The sequence below is a fragment of the Phyllobates terribilis genome, unplaced genomic scaffold, assembly GCF_046119375.1.
Source record: "Phyllobates terribilis strain yellow unplaced genomic scaffold, ASM4611937v1 Scaffold_3__8_contigs__length_932513732, whole genome shotgun sequence".
In the NCBI taxonomy this organism is placed as follows: Eukaryota; Metazoa; Chordata; class Amphibia; order Anura; family Dendrobatidae; genus Phyllobates; species Phyllobates terribilis.
Genome location: NW_027362763.1, coordinates 289,266,288 through 289,283,774, shown reverse-complemented (window position 1 = coordinate 289,283,774; position 17,487 = coordinate 289,266,288). Strand labels below are relative to the sequence as shown.

The window sequence follows — 17,487 nt, the reverse complement described above, 5'->3', positions numbered from 1 at the left end:
CTGAACTTCAACTGCATCTGAATTGTTTTGTTTAAAATTCATTGTGGTAATGACTAGAAGCAAAATTAGAAAAATGTTGTCTGTGTCCAAAAATATATGGACCTAACTGTACCTCCAATTAGAAATGTAGTATAGTATTTTTGATTCACTATCTCTCTTTCCTCATGTGCAGGCATCGCAGGACCTTAGTTATCCATATTTACGACCACTAGCAACAAGCTAACTAACTGTGACTTTATCAGTGGATGTAACCATGGATACCTAAGGTCGTGCAATGCCTGCGCATGAGGAAAGAGAGATAAGGAATCAGAAAAAATATACTACATTTCTAATTGGAGTTATTTGCTAATATTACTATTATTACACCTACTACATATTGGGATAGGATCTTGAAGATGGGAATACCCCTTTAAGCTGTGTCAGACAAGCAAAATTCAAATGAATTGCCTGGCTTGCTGCTTGTTTAATTCAAACCATCAAATTTAGTTGTAATAAAAACCAGCTGTCTGGTAAAACAAAATGGAATAATGGATCTTGGACCAATTTTTAGTTTTAATGATTTTTTGGGGGTTTACTGAAGGAAAAAATTATGGTGCACTTCCAACGAAGTTTGAAAAATGTCCCTTTCTATTTTGATATGATATAAAGGGAATCTGTCAATAAGATCATTTTCCCACAATCCACTTATATGGACATGTAGTTCTTTGAAAGCTAAATCTATTGACTCCTTTATATCTTCAATTTGTTTCTGCATTCCTGAGAAATCAACATTTTAATTCATATGCAAATGAGGTGTTGGAGCTTCTGCCTCCCCAGGGTGGGTTGTTTCCCAACCCAACATCAGCCTCTTTAGCTTGATAGGTAGCTCACTGTCTGATTTCCTTGCCTGCCGCCTGACGTCACACACATATTAAGCTATCAATCAAGTTGGTGCTAGGAAGGGAAACAACCTCGGGAGGCAGAGGTTCAGAAACTGCTCTGTCACATCTAGAGCAATTTATGCCTCATTTGCATATTAATTAAAATATTGATTTTACAGCAATGCAGCAACAGATAAAATATATAAAGGTGTCTAGAGATTTATCTTTTAAAAACCTTAATGTCCATATATGCCTTTTGGGATGGGTAGGGGGTTTGACCTTACTGACAGATTCCCTTTTAAATTGATTTGCAAGTTAGATGGGGAATATCATGTTTCTCATCAACAAATTTCGTGGCAAAGTTTTCCCAGAAGCTGCAAGAAGGTGATTGGGGGATTTTGAACTTTTAATTTAAGGAGATCTCCAAAATGGAATCAAGAAGCGGTCAATCAGTTCAAATAAAAATGTGAAAGCTTGTTTTTTTTCATAACTATACCTTCTAAAATATCAGGATTGAGACAGAAGCTGTTTTACTGAGAGACTAACATGACATATCCCCTTATAATCTCTCAGCAGGCATCCACTTAGGACATTGTCTGGATTGAATTCACCATCCACAGCAATATTTGCCTGCAAAATATCTTGAATAGTTATCATTAGATGGTAACATAGTAACATAGTTTTTAAGGTTGAAGGAAGACTAAGTCCATCTAGTTGAACCCATAGCCTAACATGTTGATCCAGAGGAAGGCCAAAAAAAACCATGTGGCAAACACCAAGCTCCACACTGGGGAAAAAAAATTCCTTCCTGACTCTATACGACAATCAGACTAGTTCCCTGAATCAACGCCCTATCTAGGAATCTAGTATATATAACTTGTAATATTATACTTTTCAAGAAAGGCATCCATGCCCTTCTTAAATTTTAGTAGTGAATCACTCATTACAACATCATGCGGCAGAGTGTTCCATAGTCTCACTGCTCTTACAGTAAAGAATCCCCGTCTGTGATTATGATTAAACCTTCTTTCCTCCAGACGTAGAAGATGCCCCCTTGTCCCCGTCTCAGGCCTCAGAGTGAAAAGATTAGTAGAAAGGTTATTCCTAAGATCACATTTGTGACTCTTTTGAAGAAAATAATTATTTGGTGTTTAGAATGCAAATACATTTTTTTTTAATACATAATTTTTATCAACTTTTTCAAAAAGAAACAGAACATACCAGATTAAGGTGATAATCAGATACCTGTTCGCAGACAGGGTATAAAGAGATAATTCTTACATATTTGATTGGTAAAGCAAAACAGTATAATATAAAAACAAATAACAACGTAACTTACATCAGTTTAATTAACATGCAATCCAGTTGATACTCTGATTTATTGAAGCCATCTTGTTAGATTAGACCACCTATGTTAGTATTATAGACCTTCACCAAATGATCCCTCCATTGCACTCTCCCCCCCCCCAATACAAATACATTTTAGTTTATTTTTTAAAATGTGCTATTTCTGACCACCTTATCTCCCCTTCTGATATCATGTGATTTCTGTGTTAATTCTTCCTTGCTACTGGACACTGCTATCAACCGGTACAATGAAAGGGGTACAGTGAGGAAAATAAATATTTGATACACTGTCGATTTTTGCAAGTTTTCCCACCTATAAAGAATGGATAGGTCTGTAATTCTTATTGTAGGTACACTTCACCTGTGAGAAGCAAAATATCAAAAATAAAAACCAGAAAATCACATTGTATGATTTTTAAATAATTAAATCGCATTTTATTGCATGAAATAAGTGTTTGATCACCTACCAACCAGCAAGAATTCTGGCTCTCACAGACCTGTTAGTTTTTCTTTAAGAAGCCCTCCTATTCTGCACTCAGTACCTGTATTAATTGCACGTGTTTGAACTCATTACCTGTACAAAGGACACCTGTCCATACACTTAATCAACCTCTCCACCATGGCCAAGACAAAAGCTGTCTAAGCACACTAGGGACAAAATTGTAGACCTGCACAAGGCTGGGATGGACTACAGGACAATAGGCAGCTTGGTGAGAAGGCAACAACTGTTGGCACAATTATTAGAAAATGGAAGAAACACAAAATGACTGTCAATCTTCCTCGATCTGGGGCTCCATGCAAGATCTCTCCTCGCGGAGTAAGGATGATTCTGAGAAAGGTCAGGAATCAGCCCAGAACTACCTGGGAGGACCTGGTCAATGACCTGAAGAGAGCTGGGACCACAGTCTCAAACATTACTGTTAATAACACACTACGCCGTCATGGATTAAAATCCTGCAGGGCACCTAAGGTTCCCCTACTCACGCCAGCACATGTCCAAGCCCATTTTAAGTTCGCCAATGACCATCTAGATGATACAGAGGAGGCATAGTAGAAGGTCATGTGGTCAGATGAGACCAAAATAGAACTTTTTGGTATCAGCTCCACTCGCCTTGATTGGAGGAAGATTAAGGAGGAGGACAGCCCCAAGAACACCATCCCAACCTTGAAGCACAGTGGGGGAAACATCATACTTTGGAGGTTCTTTTCTGCAAAGGGGACAGAACGACTGCATCGTATTGAAGGGAGGATGGATGGGGTCATGTATCGCAAGATTTTGGCCAACAACCTACTTCCCTCAGTAAGAGCATTGAAGATGGGTCGTGGCTGGGTCTTCCAGCATGACAATTATTATTATTATTAATTTATATAGCACCATTGATTCCATGGCGCTGTACATAAGGGGTTACATACCAAATACAGATATCACTTACAGTAAACAAACTAACAATGATAGAACGGTACAGAGGGAAGAGGGCCCTGCCCTTGCGGGCTTACATTCTACAAGAATGGGGGAGGAGACAGTAGGTTGAGGAGTTGCAGTAGCTCCGGTGTTGGGGGTGGCAGAAAGCAAGGTCATGGCAGGCTGTAAGCTTGTTTAAAGAGATGGGTTTTCAGGTTCCGTCTGAAGGATCCAGGTGTGGTGGATAATCGGACGTGTTGAGGCACAGAATTCCATAGGACAGGGGATATTCGGGAGAAATCTTGGAGGCGATTGCGTGAGGAACAAATAAGTGTGGAGGAGAGAAAGAGGTCTTGGGAGGACCAGAGGTTACGTGAGGGAATATATCGGGAGATTAGTTCAGAGATGTATGGAGGAGAGAGGTTATGGATGGCTTTGTAGGTCAGTGTTAGTAGTTTGAACTGGATATGCTGGGGAAATGGAAGCCAGTGAAGGGATTTGCAAAGGGGGGTAGCAGAGGAGTAGTGAGGTGAGAGATGAACAAGTCGTGCAGCAGAGTTGAGGATGGACTGGAGGGGTGCGAGAGTGTTAGCAGGTAGGCCACAGAGGAGGATGTTGCAGTAGTCGAGGCGGGAGATGATGAGGGCATGCACAAGCGGTTTAGTAGATTGAGGGTTGAGGAAAGGACGGATTCTGGAAATATTTTTGAGCTGGAGACGACAAGAGGTGGCAAGAGCTTGGATGTGGGGTTTGAAGGACAGGGCAGAGTAAAGGGTTACTCCGAGGCAGCGGAAAGAGTGATGTCATTTATTGTGATAGAAAGATCAGGTGGGAAAGATATGCGAGATAGGGGAAAGATAATGAGTTCAGTTTTGTCCACATTGAGCTTGAGGTAGCAGGAGGAGAAGAAGGAGGATATGGTTGCTAGACATACTGGGTTTCTGGACAGCAGAGAGGTGACATCTGGGCCAGAGAGGTAGATCTGGGTGTCATCAGTGTACAGATGGTACTGGAAGCCATGGGATTTTATGAGCTGTCCCAGGCCAAGGGTATAGATTGGGAAGAGTAGGGGTCCTAGGACAGAGCCTTGGGGGACTCCAACAGACAGGGGGCGGGGTGAGGAGGTAGTGTGGGAGTGGTAGACGCTAAATATGCGGTTAGAAAGGTATGAGGAGATCCAAGATAGGGCAATGTCTTTGACGCCAAAGGAAGAGAGGATCTGTAGTAGGAGGCAGTGGTCAACTGTATCGAAAGCAGAGAACAGGTCAAGAAGAAGGAGAATAGAGAATTGTCTGTTAGCTTTGGCTGTAAGTAAGTCATTAGTGATTATGGTAAGGGCAGTTTCGGTGGAATGGTGGGGGCGGAAGCCCGATTGTCGGTTGTCGAAGAGAGAGTTAGATGAAAAGTGGGAGGAAAGTTCAGTGTGAACGTGTTGCTCAAGGAGTTTGGAGGCAAATGGGAGCAGCGATATGGGGCGATAGCTGGGCAAGGCTTTTGGGCCGAGGGATGGCTTTTTGAGGATGGGCATGATTGTGGCATGTTTGAAGGCAGCGGAGAAAGTAACAGAAGATAGTGATAGGTTGAAGAGATGGGTTAGGGATGGGATGAGTGTGGGTGTGAGGTTGGGGAGGAGATGGGATGGGATGGGGTCAAGAGCACATGTGGTGAGGTGTGATTTGGAGAGGAGACGAGTAAGGTCTCTTTCTGTGATGTTGTGAAGGGAGGTTATGGGGGTAGGGAAATGGTGTGGAAGACAAAGCGGTTGTGGTGGTCGAACAGTGAAGACTTGCCGTATTTGGTCAATCTTGTTTTTGAAGTGTGTGGCAAACTCCTCAGCAGAGATGACGGAAGTCAGAGGGGGCAGTGGAGGGACGAGGAGAGAGTTAAAAGTGTTGAATAGCTGTTTGGGGTTGTAGGATAGGGAGGATATGAGAGTTGTGAAGTAGGCCTGTTTAGCAGAGGTGAGTGGGGATTTGAATGTGAGTGTTGCTTGTTTGAATACAGTGAAGTCAGCTTGAGTATGTGTTTTCTTCTAACGCTGCTCCGCAACCCTGGACGCTTGTCAAAGCTGTTTAGTGAGGTTGTTGTGCCAGGGTTGACTGTTGACTCGTCGTGCTCTGCCATGCACAAGATGGGCGACCGAGTCAATGGCTGATGCGAGAGTGGCATTGTAGAAAGTGGTGGCGCTGTCTGTGTCATGGAGTGAGGATAGGGATGTCAGTGGTAGAACAGAGTCAGAGAGTGTGTGGGTGTCTAGATGTGCAAGGTTTCTGCGGGGGTGTGCTAGTTGCCGGACATGGGTGACAGGTGAGGAGGACAGGGATGAGAATATGAGTAGATGGTGGTCAGATAGGGGTAGGGGGGAGGTCGTGAGGTTAGATAGGGAGCAGAGTCGGGTGAAGATAAGGTATAGTGTGTGTCCAATGAGAAACACACAGCCAGGGCAACTATGAAGTGGCTCCGTAAGAAGCATTTCAAGGTCCTGGAGTGGCCTAGCCAGTCTCCAGACCTGAACCCAATAGAAAATCTTTGGAGGAAGCTATCACTTGTGGGGTTTTCCACTGTTTAGGCACATCAGGGGCTCTCCAAATGCAATATGACACCCGCAGACCATTCCATCAAAGTCTGCGTTCCAAAATGTTTTCCCCAACATATGGAGTATCAGCACGCTCAGGAGAAATTTCGTGACAAATTTTGGATTCAAGGTTCAAGGTGCTCACCACACATCTAGATAAGTTCCCTGAGGGGTCTAGTTTCCAAAATATTGTCACTTGTGGGAGGGTTCCACTGTTTAGGCACATCAGGGGCTCCCCAAACTCGACATGGCGTCCACTAATTATTCAAGCAAATCCTTCCCTTCCTAGCCATGCTGTGCACCAAATCAGTGGTTTTCCCCCACATATGGGGTATCTGCGTGCTCAGGAGAAATTGCACAACACATTTTGGGGTCCATTTTTTCCTGTTACCCTTGCGAAAATAAAAAAAATTGGGGTCTAAAATAAATTTTTGTGAAAAAAAGTTAAATGTTCATTTTTTTCTTCCACATTCCAAAAATTCCTGTGAAGCACCTGAAGGGTTAATACACTTCTTGAATGTGCTTTTGAGCACCTTGAGGGGTGCAGTTTTTAGAATGGTGTCACTTTTGGGTATTTTCTGTCATAAAGGCCCCTCAAAGTCACTTCAAATGTGATGTGGTCCCTAAAAAAATGGTTTTGTAAATTTTGTTGGAAAAATGAGATATCGCTGATCAACTTTTAACCCTTATAACTTCCTAACAAAAAAAAATTTGGTTCCAAAATTGTGCTGATGTAAAGTAGACATGTGGGAAATGTTATTTATTAACTATTTAGTGCGACATGACTCTCTGAGTTAAGGGCATGAAAATTCAAAGTTTGAAAATTGCGAAATTTTCTAAATTTTCGCCAAATTTCCGATTTTTTTCACAAATAAACGCAAGTCATATCAAATAAATTTTACCAGCATCATGAACTACAATATGTCACGAAAAAACAGTCTCAGAATCAGTGGGATCTGTTAAAGCGTTCCAGAGTAATTACCTCATAAAGTGACAGTGGTCAGAATTGTAAAAATTGGCCTGGTCATTAACGTGCAAACAGCCTTTTGGGGTAAAGGGGTTAAGTTCTGTTTTTCTATTGTATCAAATACTTATTTCATGCAATAAAATGCAAATTGATTATGTAAAAATCATACAATGTGATTTTCTGGATTTCTTTAGAGATTCTGTGTCTCACAGGTGAAGTGTACCTGCGATAAAAATTACAGACCTCTCCATTCTTTGTGGGTGGGAAAACTTGCAAAAACTGCAGTGTTGGTTTGCAACAGCATTCTGGTATATACTGTAACTATTTTTATTTTACCTATGTTTCTGCAAAAATGTATACAGTATACCATGTATATCTTAGATTACTGGTGGTATCAGTAGATCAATTACTACCCCCCTTTATGGTAATGATTCTGAAACCATATAGGAGGTTGTACCCACCATAGTAAGTGATTACAAATGGCTGGAGGTAATGGTAGTATAAAGCCATGATCAGTAGATGTCATCACTTACTGATAATGGGGGTCTTACTGCTGGGACACCCATCACTCCATAAATTGAAGTAGTCACAGAGCTCCCACCACAGTGTAGTCCTGCACAGCCGCACTCCTGGTCACCCTATGTAGAAGACACAGCCACTGCATCATCGCCCCATTCACTTGCATTAGGTAGTATTGCAGTTCGCTGTACAATAGATGGAGGTCACTAGTGATTTGCTATGACATTAGAAAATGGGGCTCACCATTTTATTTGTAAGTATGGTAAAGTGGCTAGAGGATTTGGTTGTGTTTGCTTGTATGATATGTAGAAAACATGAATGAAAAATGTACCTTTTATTTTTATTAGATTTTGAACTTTGTCAATTGCTTTAAAGAACTACTGACAAGTACATCTACTGTATTTTTTTTCTCTCAGGTTCAAAATTTAACACTGCGGAACCCCCCAATATTGGAGATATCATGCCCTCAAAACAGTCCTCCAAAAATAAATAACCATGACCAGTCCCTCGCTATGTGTCACAAGACCACCGTCACAAGTTCGAAAACCATACACACTGATTCTTATGAGGGAAGCCGTAAAGGAGAGAGTCCTGGATCAGAATCCCGCTGCACAGCCGTAACACGTACAGCAAGTTTACATCAGCTGCTCGCACCAGGCATGTTTTTAGTAAAATAATTTTTTATCCTGTTTTTCAATGTGGAACTACAAGTATGTTATGTGGCCACGTTCACATGTTCAGTATTTGGTCAGTATTTTACATCAGTATATGTAAGCAAAAATCAGGAGTGGGTGATAAATACAGAAGTGGTGACGTGTTTCTATTATACTTTTCCTCTGATTGTTCCACTCCTGATTTTGGCTTACAAATACTGATGTAAAATACTGACCAAATACTGAATGTGTGAACATGGTCTGTGTGTGAGTGATTTCCTCTATAGTAACACACAAGTCAGGAACCTCGGTGCTTCAGCCACACCTCACTGTTTTATTACATGTCATTAAGACTTTAATGTCTGTCTGGGAGGCTTACTTTAGTAGAGATGGATCAATTAGCGGCTTAAGTTAGAATTTATAGGTCTTGTGTTGTGGCTAACTACTGACCTGAGTAGCTGCATAGTGGCAGTCTGAGAATGCTTTCAAATAAACTAGCAAAAATCCAAACAGAAATCAACGGGTGTTGCTTGAGTATTTTTGTGCAGATATTACCGTGGCATTCAATCTTTGCATAGCAAAATCTCACTGAAAATCCATGGCATTTCTGCAACAGTTAAGGCATGCTACAGATGTGACAATGTACAGAAAGCCTAAAAGCCACTGCAGAGTATGAATGAGTTCTGTTCCAGATTCTGCAACAAATATAGGATATGTAAACCCAGTCTTAACATACCGGCCTAAACGCCTGGTGAGTGGCTTAATACAGAAAAGTCATCATTTTCGATCTGTGTATGTGATCAGCGTTTGGTCACACAGACATATCGAACTATTTTGCACATGGAAAGATCATGAACTACTTCTCACATGGAAACATTGCAGCATGTACTAGCAGCCTGTTTAAGTAACATCATTGTGCCATTATACACTGCTCAAAAAAATAAAGGGAACACTTAAACAACACAATGTAAAGTCCAACTCAATAACACTTCTGTGAAATCTACCTGTCCAGTTATGAAGCAGCACTGATTGTGAATCAATTTCTCCTGCTGTTGTGCAAATGGAACACACAACTGGTAGAAATGATAGTCAATTAGCAAGATACCCCCTATAAAGGAGTGGTTCTGCAGGTGGTGACCACAGACCATTTCTCTGTTCTCATCCTTTTTGGCTGTTGTTTTGGTCACTTTTTAATTTTGCCATTGCTCTCACCCCTAGAAGTACAGTAGCATGAGGCGGTGTCTACAGTACAACCCACAGAAGTTGCTCAGGTAATGCAGTTCATCCACGATGGCACATCAGTGCGAGCTGTAGCAATAAGGGTAGATGTGTCTGTCAGCACAGTGTCCAGAGCATGGAGCACATACCAGGAAATATGGAGGGAGCCATAGGAGGGCAAAAACCCAGCAGCAGGACCATTACCTCCTTTGTGCAAGGAGGAACAGGAGGAGCACTGCCAGAGCCCTGCAAAATGACCTCCAGCAGGCCACAAATGTGCATGTGTCTGCACAAACTGTTAGAAACCGACTCCATGAGGGTGGTATGAGGGCCTGATGTCCACAGATGGGAGTTGTGCTCACAGCCCAACACCGTGCAGGACGCTTGGCATTTGCCACAGAACACCAGGATTGGCAAAGTCGCCACTGGCGCCCTGTGCTCTTCACAGATGAAAGCAGGTTCACACTGAGCACATGTGACAGAGCCTGGAGACGCTGTGGAGAGCGATCTGCTGCCTGCAACATCCTTCAGCATGACCAGTTTGACAGTGGGTCAGTAATGGTGTGGGGTGGCATTTCTTTGGAGGGCCGCACAGCCCTCCATGTGCTCGCCAGAGGTAGACTGACTGCCATTAGGTACCGAGATGAGATCCTCAGAACCTTGTGAGACCATATGCTGGTGCGGTTGGCCCTGGGTTCCTCCTAATGCAGGACAATGCAGGACCTCATGTGGCTGGAGTGTGTCAATAGTTCCTGCAAGATAAAGGCATTGAAGTTATGGACTGGCCCGCCCGTTCCCCAGACCTGAATCCGATTGAGCACATCTGGGACATCATGTCTTGCTCCATCCACCAATGCACCACAGACTGTCCAGGAGTTGGCAGATGCTTTAGTCCAGGTCTGGGAGGAGATCTAACAGGAGATCATCCGCAACCTCATCAGGAGCATGCCCAGGTGTTGTAGGGAGGTCATACAGGCACGTGGAGGCCCCACACAATACTGAGCCTCATTTTGACTTGTTTTAAGTATATTACATCAAAGTTGGATCAGCCTGTAGTGTGCTTTTCCACTTTAATTTTGGGGGTGACTCCAAATCCAGGCCTCCATTGGTTAATAAATTTGATTTCCATTGATGATTTTTGTGTGATTTTGTTGTCAGCACATTCAACTTTGTACAGAGCAAAGTATTCAATGAGAATATTTCATTCATTCAGATCTAGGATGTGTTATTTGAGTGTTCCCTTTATTTTTTTGAGCAGTGTATATTTCCATGTCTACGTCCCAAGCTCAGAGAGACAATTTGCTCCATTAATGTCCCATTGCAGATCACAGGGCTTACTCTGAACGCCACCTTTACCTTCAAAACAGCATCAATTCTTCTAGGTACACATGATCCCAATCACAGATCTTATTCAGGTGAATGAGTAAACAATTATACAAAACAGATTATATTGATTATCATTTTCATATGTATGTTGAAACAATCATTATTTTAAACAGAAACAGGTGTGTAGGAGGCATAAATCTTGGTGAGGAACAGCCAAACTCTGCTAGAAAGGTGAGGTTGTGGAAGACTGTTTCTTGTCACAGGTCATGCACCATGACAAGACTGTGCACAACAACAAGACAACGAGTTAGTGATACTGCATCAACAAGGTCTTTCCAAGACAAAGATATCAAAGCAGACAGGGGTTTTAAGATGTGCTGCCCAAGCTTATACAAATATATTAAGAACACTTCTAGTTTTTCAAGCATTTTTACTTTTCAGCTTTTTTTTCCAAAGCCGCCAAACACTTTTTGAACAGTAATGTACAGTACAGACCAAAAGTTTGGACACACCTTCTCATTTAAAGATTTTTCTGCATTTTCATGACTATGAAAATTGTACATTCACACTGAAGGCATCAAAACTATGAATTAACACATGTGGAATTATATACTTAACAAAAAAGTGTGAAACTACTGAAAATATGTCTTATATTCTAGGTTCTTCAAAGTAGCCACCTTTTGCTTTGATGACTGCTTTGCACACTCTTGGCATTCTCTTGATGAGCTTCAAGAGGTAGTCACTGGAAATGGTCTTCCAACAATCTTGAAGGAGTTCCCAGAGATGCTTAGCACTTGTTGGCCCTTTTGCCTTCACTCTGCGGTCCAGCTCACTCCAAACCATCTCGATTGGGTTCAGGTCTGGTGACTGTGGAGGCCAGGTCATCTGGTGTAGCACCCCATCACTCTCCTTCATGGTCAAATAGTCCTTACACAGCCTGGAGGTGTGTTTGGGGTCACTGTCCTGTTGAAAAATAAATGATGGTCCAACTAAACGCAAACCGGATGGAATAGCATGCCGCTGCAAGATGCTGTAGTAGCCATGCTGGTTCAGTATGCCTTCAATTTTGAATAAATCCCCAACAGTTTCACCAGCAAAGCACCCCCACACTATCACACCTCCTCCTCCATGCTTCACGGTGGGAACCAGGCATGTAGAGTCCATCCATTCACCTTTTCTGCGTCGCACAAAGACACAATGGTTGGAACCAAAGATCTCAAATTTGGACTCATCAGACCAAAGCACAGATTTCCACTGGTCTAATGTCCATTCCTTGTGTTCTTTAGCCCAAACAAGTCTCTTCTGCTTGTTGCCTGTCCTTAGCAGTGATTTACTAGCAGCTATTTTACCATGAAGGCCTGCTGCACAAAGTCTCCTCTTAACAGTTGTTGAAGAGATGTGTCTGCTGCTAGAACTCTGTGTGGCATTGACCTGGTCTCTAATCTGAGCTGCTGTTAACCTGCGATTTCTGAGGCTTGTGACTCGGATAAACTTATCCTCAGAAGCAGAGGTGACTCTTGGTCTTCCTTTCCTGGGGCGGTCCTCATGTGAGCCAGTTTCTTTGTAGCGCTTGATGGTTTTTGAAACTGCACTTGGGGACACTTTCAAAGTTTGCCCAATTTTTCGCACTGACTGACCTTTATTTCTTAAAGTAATGATGGCCACTCATTTTTCTTTACTTAGCTGCTTTTTTCTTGCCATAATACAAATTCTAACAGTCTGTTCAGTAGGACTATCAGCTGTGTATCCACCAGACTTCTGCACAACACAACTGATGGTCCCAACCCCATTTATAAGGCAAGAAATCCCACTTATTAAACCTGACAGGGCACACCTGTGAAGTGAAAACCATTTCCGGTGACTACCTCTTGAAGCTCATCAAGAGAATGCCAAGAGTGTGCAAAGCAGTCATCAAAGCAAAAGGTGGCTACTTTGAAGAACCTAGAATATAAGACATATTTTCAGTTGTTTCACACTTTTTTGTTAAGTATATAATTCCACATGTGTTGATTCATAGTTTTGATGCCTTCAGTGTGAATGTACAATTATCAAAGTCATGAAAATACAGAAAAATCTTTTAATGAGAAGGTGTGTCCAAACTTTTGGTCTGTACTGTATATTTATGATCAATATGATCAGAATGCAACTATTATATACGAGATAATGACAATAGAACATTTTGGCTGAGAAAATATTTTACAACCCCAATTCCAGAAAAGTTAGAAAATTTTGTAAATATAAAGAAAGAATAATGCAATGATTTGGAAATCTCTTGTAGCCATATTTTATTCACAGCAGAACATAGAACACATATGAGAAGGTGAATGTTAGACATTTCACATTTCATTTGGAAAACATTAACTCATTTAGAAATTGATGGCAGCAGCACATCTCAAAAAAGTTGGCACTGGGTTACCAAAAGACTGGAAAAGTAAATGGTACTAAGTTGACAAATTGACCCTCCAGTTGTTATTCATTAGTCACGTGACTGAGTATAAAAAGAGCATTAAGACTGCTAAAGTCTAAAAAAAACGTCAACACCAGACCATTGTCCTGTTTGAGACCTGATTTTAATGTAAATGTAATAAAGTTGCCAAGATTTTACTTGAGACGCCAGCTTTTTTTTCTGGTATATTGGATTCATTTGCCCAGGCCGAGGGCCTTGCTGGATCTCCAAAGCCTATGTGATGGTGGATGCCTACAAAGGTGAGCTCATTCAGTTTTCATAAAAAGAGCATGTTAAAGGCAGTCTCTCTCAGAAGCTAAGATGGTCAGAGGTTCACCAATCTGTGAGCCTTAAAATTGTGAAAAAATTTCAGAAAAATGTTCCTCAATGTAAAATTGTAAACATTTTGAATATCCCACCATCTACTGTACAAAATATCATCAAAAGATTTAGAGATTGTGAAGAAATCCATGTGCCCAAGTCATTAAGCCAATGGGCAATATTGGATGCTTTTGATCTACAGGCCCTAAGGCAGCACTGCATTAAAAACCGGCATGATTCCATCTTCCAAATCATTGCATGGGTTCAGGAATACTTCCATAAATTATTGTCTTTGAACACAGTTCTCAGCAGTATAGACTAATGCAAATTAAAGCTCTAACATGACGAGAAGAAGCCATATGTCAAAACTATCTAGAAATACTTCCATCTTCTCTGGGCCAAAGCTCATTTAAGATGGACTGAGAAAAATGGAAAACTTTTCTGTGGTCCACATACTGCATCCATTACACTAGCATGGCTTCACAGAAAAAGAAAAATATTTAGCTGCACTCTAGAATAGTAAATTTAGAAAATTGGAACTGCATTACTGCCATGAAAAATAGGTAAGTGCTTCATTATGTACATATGGAATATTGGAAAATTGGAACCGCAATATTGGTCTAGAAAAATTTACAGTAAAAGGAAGGTACTTAGCACATAAATTGGCCAATATATATGAGCCCTACAGCTATCGTCAAAGCGTACCTTGTTCTGGGGGCCCTGTCCTGATAAGGCACCTCTTTTGGACTAAAAAGTCCAATATTCTATATGTATTTAATGTAGCACTTATCTATTTTTCATGGCAGTAATGCAGTTCCAGTTCTCTAAATGTACTATTCTAAGCTTTCTATAGTGCAGCTAAATATTTTTCTTAGAATTGTTGTCTTAGCTGGCACCTGTTCACACTAGTTTGGATGTGCTGGTCAGTTTTTCTGTTTGTAGTTCACAGAAAAAGAGTTTGATGATGAACCGGCCGCCTGCAGTCCAGACCTTATATCAATAGAAAACATTTGAAACGAAAAATGTGCCAAAAAAACCACAGGACTGTTGAGCAGCAGAATCTTACATCAGACAAGAATGGGACAACTTTCCTCTCCCAAAGCTTCAGCCATTGGTCTCCTCACTTCACAGACATTTACAGGTTGTTATAAAAATAAGAGGAGATGTTGCACAATGGTAGACATGGCCCTGTCCCAACCTTTGGGAGATGTGTTGCTGCAATCAATTTTTCTAAACGAGTTTCATTTTTTTCAAATGAAAAATTGTCTAACTTTCACCTATTGATCTGTGTCCTATATTTTGTTGTGAATAAAATATGCCTAGAAGAGATTTCCAAATCATTTCCTTCATGTTTTTTTTTACAATTTACACAGCGTCCAAGCTTTTTTTTGGAATTGGGGTTCAATATTGATAATCTATAATTAGGATAGGATCAATATAAGATATATGGAGAGCGTGTTACAATGGTAGCAATTTTTTATGCCCTTATAGTCCATTTTGTATGCTTTCACACTCTGGCAGTTCTACACTTAACACTCCCATCGTACCATCCCGCCCAACTTTTTGGGAAATGTAGTTGTAATAGGACACCTTTTATTAGAAATTAAGACTTCTGCTAATGACTTCAGTATCCCAACAAAGAGACCATATCTTTCGACCTTGGTAAGTGGCTGTTACAAAGGGATGAATACTATATGTATGGATTGAATACCATATGTCCTAAAAGATCCACTAGTTTTAGTAGGGATAACTGTTATGAAACTCTTCAATGATGTGACATATCAGTATTGCTATACAATGTCTTCATTGATTTGCTTAGTACATATTTTGACATTTCTTTTCACAGTATCATACTCGTCAGTCCAGCCACATTCTTTGGTTAAACATCCAACAATCCAACTTCACCCCGATCCTCCAAAGTTGCCACATCATCAAATGATACTACAACAGCAGCAGCAGATACAACACCGGCATCAGATTCAGACCATTACCTTACATAACCCAGCCTTGGATTCTCCATCTGCCCAACAGTGTGTGCCAATTCAGAGCCCGGCATTCCTGTCCCTTCCCAGCAGTGCTCCTGTACATCCCTGCACCCCAGCCCCAACTCCTTCATCTCCAACCCTCACACCCGCTGCTCAGCAATCTGTAGTAGTGTCACCCTCGCCAGCACAGTCCCCATGTCAGTCTCCAACTATAATCATTCACCCACAAGCCCTAATTCATTCTCAGCCGCCTCTGCTAGTGCAGTCAACACTTCCATCCAGAGAAAACACACAGCTACAGAGCACATTGCATCCATCACCACAGGTTGTCATTCCAACACATTCTACATCTACAGTGACCCCAGGAAGCCATTCTGGAACATCACATCAACAGACAATAGCATCCACTGCCCAACAGTTACTGTCTCCGATAGACCCGATGCAGTCATCACTACAGTCCTTGCCATCAACAACAGCAACCTCCCCAAATCTGCCTGCATCCCCTGCTTCCCAGCTCCAGTCTCTGCCCCTACAGTCCATGCAGACCATATCGATACCGCCAGAAATCCTAACTCCAGGCCAGGTATTGTTGCAGAATGCATTACTAACAGAAGAAGAACTTCCTGCTGCCGAAGCTCTCGTTCAGCTGCCTTTCCAGACACTTCCACCACCTCAGACCGTTGCAGTGAATTTGCACATACCATCAGCACAAGTGGAGACACCAGTGGTAAGTTACGAGTATGAGATTGGCACCTTGCTGTCACTGACTTTGCATGGGAAATCTGCCTAGATAGGCAGTTAAAGATCTGGAAAGAGCAACAACCTCTCAATGGCTTCCATATTTGTTTGCTAACATGCTGTTCCTAAATAGGAATAACTAATAAACCACTAATAAAAAATGAAACCAGTGGTGTCCAATGGTCGCTTCTCCAGCTACAAGACTACAGTTTTCAGCATAATCGTGTGTTTATTTTGTAATGACTGGGGATGACTGACTTAAAGGCTATGTTCACCCAGATGGAAGGTTGTATGACTGCAGAAAGGGAGTCTTTGTTGCATTTACTCCGTATTGAAAGGTTGTTTTTTTTTTTACAGGCCCAATACTTATCCCTGATCCACATAAACTTTAACCACTTCATGTGAATAAAGGCCCCGATAAATATTAGATAGCCATTGGTTGAGCGACTGGTTGTTCATCTGACAGCTACAGCGGGTGAAGCAAGTATTGAACACATCACTAATTTTCATGCTGTCGACATGAAATTCTCACCAGATGTCGGTAACAATCCATCCAATCCAGACAGGCAAATAAATCAAGCCATAGATATCCATAAATTAAGTTATGTGTAATAATGAGGAATGACACAGGGAAAAATTACTGAACACACAGAAATTTATTTAATACTTTGAACAAAAACCTTTGTTGATGATGACCGCTTCAAGACACTCCCTGTATGGAGAAACTAGTCACATGCATTGCTCAGGTGTGATTTTGGCCCATTCTTCCACACAAACACTTTTTAAATCCTGAAGGTTCCGTGGGCTCCTTCTTTGAATTCTGAGCTTTAGTTCCTTCCATAAATTTAGATTCAGGTCAGGTAATTGGCTGGGCCATTCTAGCTGCTTTATTGTCTTTCTCTGAAGCCAATTGAATTTCCTTGGTTTTAGGTTTGGGATGATTGTCTTAATGAAATGTCCACCCTCGTTTCACCTTCATCATCCTGGTAGATGGCAGCAGATTTTTATCAAGAATGTCATGGTACATTTGTCCATTCATCCTTCTTTCAATAATATGAAGTTTGTCAATGCCGTATGCTGAAAAACAGCCCCACACCATGATGTTCCCACCACCAAACTTCACTATTGCT

The 17,487-nt window shown here is 41.5% G+C and overlaps 1 protein-coding gene across 11 annotated transcripts in view; it reads left to right on the top strand.

Annotated features, from left to right (window-relative positions):
- The window catches only part of PHC3 (polyhomeotic homolog 3), a 109,602-nt gene that overhangs the window by 49,133 nt on the left and 42,982 nt on the right, over positions 1-17,487 (top strand). For all 11 annotated transcript variants that reach the window (XM_073674867.1, XM_073674875.1, XM_073674874.1 and 8 more), the window contains 2 exons: positions 8,087-8,327; positions 15,481-16,346. In XM_073674867.1, the coding sequence (XP_073530968.1) occupies positions 8,087-8,327; positions 15,481-16,346 (1,107 nt within the window). The remainder of the gene's footprint in view (positions 1-8,086; positions 8,328-15,480; positions 16,347-17,487) is intronic.